At 55.0% G+C, this 8,247-nt stretch overlaps 1 protein-coding gene across 2 annotated transcripts in view; it reads right to left on the reverse strand.

The window, feature by feature from the left end:
* PPP2R5C (protein phosphatase 2 regulatory subunit B'gamma) overlaps nt 1–8,034 on the reverse strand; it is a 122,688-nt gene extending 114,654 nt beyond the window's left edge. Inside the window, exons 1-2 of one of the 2 annotated variants that reach the window (XM_037031753.1) lie at nt 7,845–8,034; nt 6,689–6,754 (exon numbers count right to left, since the gene is read on the reverse strand). In XM_037031753.1, coding sequence (XP_036887648.1) covers nt 6,689–6,754; nt 7,845–7,871 — 93 coding nt within the window. In that variant the 5' untranslated portion in view covers nt 7,872–8,034. The remainder of the gene's footprint in view (nt 1–6,688; nt 6,755–7,844) is intronic. The other variant, XM_037031754.1, reaches the window with a different exon arrangement.
* Between the last annotated feature and the right edge of the window lie 213 nt (nt 8,035–8,247).

The following is an 8,247-nucleotide window of genomic DNA, read 5'->3' on the forward strand; positions in this document are numbered from 1 at the left end:
TGACCCCCAACCTCTAAATGTGGCTTACAGCTCTCTTCCTCGCATACTGGGGTGGTGGGTTTCTCTCTGACAGGAGGCCAGAAGCTCGGCTACGAAGCCCGGTGTCCAGGCCAGTGCTGGGCCACAGCAAGGAGGAAGACCTGGCAGGTGGAGGAATCCACACCCCGGCCGCTAGCCCACCGTTCCTGATCAGTGCCACCCTCTGCCCCCTTCCCTCTTGGAGGTGACATGCGTGACAGCAAGCGCCCCGGGTGCCAGCAGGCACACAGGCCAAGTCTGCCACACCCAGGGGAGGCCTGAGTGGTGGCAGGACACTGACTGGTGGACAACAGCCAAGCAGCCTTGGTTTAGGTGTCCGCTCACAGTGTCAGCACTGGGTTACCTGTCCTGAAATTACAAGAAGTTTCTGCAAAGAAATACGACAGGATTTGGCTACTGGACTTGAGTAAAATCTAAAGTGGACTCAGACCTTCCCTTCCATCACTCCTGGAACGCAGGGCACGGGCCGTTCTGCTCTCGCCTGTTCATTCACCGAGTGGCTGATGCCCAGGAGCTGCTGTAGCGTCACGTCTGGCCCAGGTGAAGTCAGAAGCAGGTACCAACTCAGACAGAAATGGCTGGCCTCCCCTGTCACTGCGGGTGGGCAGCGCAGGGTTTCAGAGAGAACAAGTGGCCCCCACCACATTCAGAGGGGCCACATTTCCCGGTGAGGCCTGGAGCTTTGGGATGTTCTGAAAATCCAGCCTGAAACTCAGACCGAAGCTACACTTACAAAGGGAAGGCCATGCCCTTCCTTCCATAGGGGAGGGTGTTCGGTGTGGGGCACTGGGATTCTTGATGCTTTCACAGCGGGGTCCTACAGCAGGGGGAGAGGAAGTGGCCACCCCAGGCAGGTCTGGAGTCTGTGTTAAGGCAGCAGGCACCCAGCCAGGGTGGTGGAGCTGCCACCCGGGCCTGGCCTGCTACACAGTGCCTGGCCCACAGGGAGGTACAGAAGCAAAGAGCACTGAGGGGTGCCAGGCACTCTCCCCAGTTCCCCCACAGTAGCCCATGCACAAGGCTGCACCTCTGCAGGCAGAGGGGACAGGATTCCAGAGGCTGTCCTTGACCCTATAGGGAAGTGGCCACCGTACTTTTTACCAGGAGATGCACCAGGCCTGCACATCCCAGTGCCCGGTGGTTCCCCCCCAACCTCCAGCCTTCAGTGTAGCCAAGCAACACCTCCTCCATAAACTCAAGAGTGGAAAAAACATGAGTGTTTGGGAGGTTTTCTACATTTTGAGATATTTCATTCAAACAACAAAGCAGACAACTGGCGTGCAACAAAGCCTCCTCCTAGCCAGTCTCCCCTGTGCAGGGTCGCTGTGCTGGGCAGCGCCTTTTCCCTCCCACCCTGCCCTGCAAGTCCACGAACTCACAGTGAGAGACATAAGACGCTCACTGTTCCCTGGGCAGGTCAAATCACTGGCCAGAGGCGAACATCTTGGACAGCACAGGTCTAACACCTCAGGGCTACCAGGCACTTTGAGAATCCAGCCGGGAAAACACTGGCATGAGGTCAGAGAAACATTCCTTTAGAGCCATAATTAACCCCACCTTTAAAAAACCACACATTTAAGATGAAGCAAAAACCGAGGTCCTCCAACCCATATACAGCAGAGCCTGGGGCAGTTGCCCTCCCGGGCTTGTTCTCTTGCTCCCCCAGGTGGACGCAATGGAGAAGGCACCCGTTTGGGTGTGGGGAGCTGCACTTCCGCAGAGACTGCTCTCAAACCTGATGGAGAAGCAGGAAGTCTGCGATGGAAAACTGAGGCACAGACCAGAAAATGCAGACAGTTACCTATGGTGTTGTGCTGAGCCAGACACCCCGGTGCCCAGACCTAAAGGGGTCCCCAACATTTTAGGGAACCTTGGAGACTTTTTACAGCTGAAATCGTTCAGATGAATTTTCCGTGACTTAGGAAAATGTCACCGTGACTCATGCTGGTGGCAGACCGACTCCCCAGCTCCCAGAGGTGCAGGAGGGCACCTCTCCCCCGTCGCACGCTTCCTGACGCCAGGCTCTAACAAAAATGGCAAGTGCAGAGAGGCACTGAGTTAGATTGCTACCCTCAAGGACTCAATCTAGTTAGGGGGGCAAATTACAGGGAAACCAAGGTGTCCCAGGCAGTACGAATGCTAATCAGTAGAGCAAATAATTGCTACTTAAATGTAAAAGATGGAAAAAATATGGTCCAAGAAGGGCTCAGCAATCCTCCTTAAATTTCAGGGTAAACTAACTTGAGCTGGAGCTACAAGGACGAAAGGGTTCAGCTGAGCAGAGCGGAGGCCCAGAAGAGGGTTCACAGTGGTCCTCAAATCGGGGTCCCTGAGGCCCTTCCTGGGGTCTGCCGGGTTTGTGATGATACGAAGACACAATCTGCCTTTGGAACCATTGTCACGCCGACCTCCCCTGGCTACAAACCATGTGACTGATCGGCCTGAAGGTAGTAGCAGACCTGAGAAGCCAGCTACTGTCCATTCCATCAGACATTAAAGAGATTTGCAAAAATAGAGCGCTGTCATTTTCTCCGAGAGTTTTGGTAGTTATTTCTCATAAAGACATGCTATTGATGTTAACATGTAATGGGTATGCTACTGTCGTCACTACGTGGATTAATGAGTAATCCGAAACTTCCCGTTTTAATTTCTAATATGAAACCTATCAGACAGCTATGCACCACTGAACGAAGCTCTCCGAAACTTCCTCACTAACTCTGAAGACTGCACAGGTGCTGACGCCCCGTGTGCCCGAGCCCTGCCGCTCGGGAGGGAGGGAGGGGTTGCTCTCGGATACCACGTGCCCCGTAGGACCCGCCAGCAAAGGTGCTCCAGGGAGCAGACTTCCTGGAGCACCGGTCCCCGCAGCGGGCTATTCTGCCCTGCAGGAGGCGTCCGGCCTCTTCCCGGCAGCAGCCTAAGGCAGCAGCCGCCCCACACAGGCTGCAGGGGGTGGCACGCCTGCCCCCAGAGCAGCGGATCTGGCAGGAGGCACTGGGGCCTACCAAGAGTCTGCCTCGTAAGTGGGGCAGGAGTGGGCGCTAGGAAGGGGAGGCTCTGGAAGAGCTGCTTCCCTACTTCCCCGGGGGCAAGCTCCTGGCCCTCCTCCTCCAAAAGCGAGCGCCTCCTGTCCCTTGGTCTGTCTTCCATGGAACCAAGGGGGAGAGCGAACCAAAAGGTGGCGACTGAAAGTGACGAATTCCATTTCCTACACAGTAATTACACAAGAATTTAAAAAAACCTTAAAGCACTACTGCTCTGGGTCATCTCTGAGTTTCTCTGCAGCCGGTCTAGGTCTGCATGAGCCAAGGTGGGAAGAGGACCATGGGAAATGTGCCGCGGGAGGCCCCCCGCAGAAGCCCGAGTTCACATCGGAGCCTACAGAGTGGCTCTAGGTGTCCTGGGTGCGGGAGCTGGGGACTCTCCTCTCCGGGTGGTCACCACCGATACCTCCCCAGAAACACGCCCGCCAACAAAACGACTCTCCTTGTCCTCTTCCAACTGACCACAAATCCTGCTGTAGGGAACAGTGGCTAGAAAGTCAAACAGATTTTCTTGAAAAGATATTTTTCATTAACATGTTATTTATGCTAATACGTAATGGGTGTTGTCATTATTGGACGAGTTAATAAATATTTTCAAAATTTCTGTTTTAATCTTTACCCGCCCTGTACCTAAGCAATCCTGGCTCCTTGTCTTAGATTCAAGGGTGGAGGGTGGGGGGTGGGACAGGGCAGTGGCAGAGAAACATAAAGGGACAGGTTGTATAGAGAAGCAGGTTATTTCTAAAGGTAGGTGTCAAAATGGAGATGGAGAACAGATTGTTCAGCTTTCTTTACGGCAACAAACATTATATAAGAGTTGCTGTAGAGATTTTCAAACGAAAACCAAGCCGAGGCACGGTGTGTAAAATGCACAACCAGAGACCAACTCTTGGACGACCTCTAAGGGCTTAAAACAAATCACTCCAGACACAGTGCACGGACTGAAACACAAAGCCACCCCGCACGGCCTGGCCCCCGGAACGGCCTTTAGGGTTCTCTGAGCAAGTTACTAGGTTCTAAACATTCATGCAATGTCCCCAGTTACGTTCCCACAGATGTGTCACACGAAGAACAGCAGTTCAAAGATGAGTTCCCTCTGTCCCTCCAGAGTGTCCCCTTTCAAGGGGCCCATCAGCCCATTTGTGGCCTCACTCAAAAGAGCGCCATGAAAGAAACCAGCAGTAGGTACTGGGCAGAAACTTTTATTTCCAGGACACATGTGGGTAAACATTCTACTTAGAAGAAAGAAAAAGAAAAAAGCACCAATACACATTATTCAAGGAGCAGAAATTTCTAGGAAAAGGCAAAAACCGTGACCAGTATTTTGTTATACCAGAAGATAAATACTGCCAGGCATACTGCAGGGAAACTTCTTTCAAGAGGGCCTGTGCCTAGTCTGTCCCACGGAGTTAAAAACAGCCAAATCTGAAACCGTCCAAATTATTTTAGGGATGAGGAACCAGAGCCACAGAGGCCAGGTCACGGATTTCGGGCTTCAGGAGCTAGCAGTTTCCTTGTCCAAACTGGGGGCCAAAACACTCTCCTTACACCGCTTGATTCTCTCACCCTCTGCCACGGGATGTCCCTCTTCCAGAAAACCGACAGGCAGCCCGTTCTTGACTGAACCCAAAGCGCCGTGCAGCACACGCCACCACCTGCACCCCTGTGAGGCCAGCTCACAGCCAACCGGGACAGCCCACACTTGGAGATGTGTGTTAAGGTGGCCACAGGCAGGCGGCTATTCTCTGTGGCTATTGCACCCAGACCTGGCCACGCTAGGCACTGTCTGCACATCTCGGCTTGTGCAGCAGGACATGGGAACCGCCCTAACGGAGTGCGCTCACAGGCCAACTGGGCGAAGGCTGGCTGTGAAGGGGGAGAGACATTAAAAACAACATGGGAACGGAAACCCGTTTGCACATTCAGGTTACAACATTCAGGTTCCAGTAATCCTGAGAGATGGGAGGGGAAGAGCGTGCAACACAGCCTAATTCACCAGCCCGCCTCAACCATTTTTGCTAAGTGGGCGGAACTGGACAAGAAGACGCGAGATGAAGACGAAGGGGAGAAAACAACAATGACAAAGTAAGGCTTGACTCAAAGTTCCGATGAACTCAGGGCCTCCACTTGTACTCCTGCAAAATAACTGACAGAGTCATCTGCTTGTCACACAGTCTGCCATGTCGCCTCGGGCACCCTCATGAGGAAGCAGTGGAGGGCCCCGAGTTACAGGGTTGCAGCTCTGTGGCTCCAGCTCTCCGGCTGCAGTACCAGGAAGAACACGGGCATCACATCAAGGCCGCGGGCCCCACCTCAAGTCCTCGGCGACGGACAGTTAGGAACCCAGTCCCCTTAAAAACACGCATTTTACATACTGGCAGTTTTGGTGTCTCTCAGTTACCGATGGGTTTTTCAGGTACAAGCTTCACATTAGCTATCCTCACAGCCAGGTTCTCTCCGCCAAAACAGGAATGAATGAACCAGACCCACCGATACTCCTTTCTGATGAGAGCAGTGAGCAGAGTCTAGTATGTGAGCAATAAGGGCACACTAGGAAGTCTCAGTAGTCTTAATGAAAGACCAACAAACCAACGAAAAGAAACAGAAAGCATACATCCTCCTGGAGGGACTAAACTTCATTTAAGTCCATTTAGTCAAGAGTGACATGGAAGTAAGCAAGTCACATGTAAGAATGGCTCGGTAAAACTTGATCGTCTGCTGCAAAGATGGGGCGGAGAGAGACTGGGCACGAATAGCCCCTAACTACTGGTTGCTGAGGAGCCCTTTTGGATTTCTGCTTTTGGCTTTGGGGAGGGCAACTGATTTGCTGGATCCGTGATCCGGCTCTGGAGAACCTGATACTATGGTATCAAGCAGCTTCCCCTCCCTGGATGATTTGATTCGGAAGCGCCTGTGAGCTCTTCCGGGGGGCGAAAAGGCAAAGCCTGAGGCCAGGTCTGCACATGCTCCCAAAGCACAACCGCATCAGGGGCCACAGAAACCCCACTGGGTAGCCGCAGTCCTCACCCGGCATTCTGGCTGTGCCGTTATGAGGCCTAAGTCAAGAAGCAAAAGAAGTTAGAACTGGCCAATATGGACAGAAAGAAAATGTGAAAGATTGGAGACTGTACAAAATACCCAAACCAGATAAACCAAAACATACGGACACTATTGGGGACAGAGGCTAAGGGGGCGACACATCAGGGACCTGACCCGGGAAACCAGCAGCACCCAGCACAGCACTGGGGGTGGAAGGAGCCAGAGTTGCTGGAAGAAGGACCTGGCGCCTGCAAAGGAAGGGGCGGGATGAGAGCTGAGAGGAACAAGGGTAACTCCAGCGGACTGAGCCGCCGGGCTGCTAGGTTTGAGGTGAGGAGAGCGAGTCTGAAAATACCAGGGGCACAGAGAGGCACCACCGTCACAACAACGTTCATGTTTACCCAAAGTAGAATAATGAAAACCAAAATCACTAAAAGTGAGAGTGACGCAAGACACTAGGAAAAAATCTCATATAGGAAAATTACAAAACCATACCTTTGGTTTTTCTACCCTACGTTCAAAGCTGTTCACGAAAAAGCAGAAAATGAGTATTTGAGGATACTTACCTCAGGTTCTATTCCGTCTTGTCCTTCTTTTGAACTTTTCCCACTTTTTCCTGCTTTTGGTAATTCCTGGGAAATATCAAGAATTAATTAGGCTTCCCAAAGTTTAGACTGCTAAACAACAGATAAATCAAAGTGCAGTTTTACAACTGATTTAACAAGGACTCATAATAGTTTTAATTAATACCATCAAGAAATTCTCCATATTGTTTAGGTAACTATACAATATTGCGACGCCACCCTGGCCGCCACTCAAATTCAGATTTCCCGTTTTACGTATCTGGGGTGGAAAACTTTCAGCAGAAACAGACAAACCCTATTTTATACGGCACCGTCAGCATTTTGAAGGATGCACAGCACATTCCTTTCTTCGCTCCCGGCTAAGCCCGGTGAGCGGGGATTTCTGGGGTGATACGGGAACGCTACAGAGCTCCACCTGAGGCGGAAACACTCTCCCCTCCAGTAAGAACGCAGCTCACACACAGCCATCGCCGCCGTCCCCCCGAATAACAGTATCTCAGAGCACTAGAGCGGCCCTCTGGAGAGCAAACCCTTCCTCCTAAGCATTAAGCGGGGTCCCCGCCCGCGTCCCTCCGAGGCGTCTGCAGCCCCCACCCCGAAGCCCCTGAGCAGGTCTGCGAGGCTGGGTCAACCACCTCCGNACACTCTCCCCTCCAGTAAGAACGCAGCTCACACACAGCCATCGCCGCCGTCCCCCCGAATAACAGTATCTCAGAGCTCTAGAGCGGCCCTCTGGAGAGCAAACCCTTCCTCCTAAGCATTAAGCGGGGTCCCCGCCCGCGTCCCTCCGAGGCGTCTGCAGCCCCCACCCCGAAGCCCCTGAGCAGGTCTGCGAGGCTGGGTCAACCACCTCCGCCGCCGCACCTGTCCCCTCACGCCCACCGCGCGCGCGCGCCGCCCCGGGCGCCCACGCCGGCAGTCGGGACCTCCGGCCCGGCGCGAACCCCCCCCGCCCCCACCCCGAGAGAGGGCAGGGAGGCCCCCCCACAGCCCTCCGGACCCCGGGGCCGGCGGTCCGGGCACAAGAACCCCGAGTTCCGCCGCGCCCCGCTCCCCGGCAGTTCCCCGCTGCCCTCCGCGCGGCCCCTTCCCTTTTCCCTTCCCGCCGGTCCATCTCATGGCCCGGGCCCCGACTCACTTTCTCCTTCTTGTTTTTATTCGGCATGGCTGGTGCGGGCCGTCACCGCCGCCGCCCCCGCCGCCGGCCCCCCACAGCAGCAGCAGCAGCGCCCCCGCCCCGGCCGCCGCCACCGCCGCCACCGCCGCCGCCGCCCGGGGACTGAGCCGTTCGCTCGCTCGCGCTTCCCCTTTTCCAGGTTCCCAGAGGCTGCGGCAGCCGCGGCGGCGGCGGCGGCGGTGGCGGCGGCGGCGGCGTCTCTCCGCCCCTCCCCCGGGCCGCCCCACCCCTTCCCCGGGCCGCCCCTCCCCTCCCTCCCCGCCCCCGGGCCGCGGCTCCCGTGCGGCCCACCCCGCTCTCCCGTAGGCCCCGCCCCGCCTCCCGCCAGACGCCCTGCCATTGGCCAACGCGCCCTCACGTGCCC

Source organism: Sturnira hondurensis, unplaced genomic scaffold (genome assembly GCF_014824575.4).
Source record: "Sturnira hondurensis isolate 20B ecotype Veracruz unplaced genomic scaffold, ASM1482457v3 Scaffold0021143, whole genome shotgun sequence".
Classification (NCBI taxonomy): Eukaryota; Metazoa; Chordata; class Mammalia; order Chiroptera; family Phyllostomidae; genus Sturnira; species Sturnira hondurensis.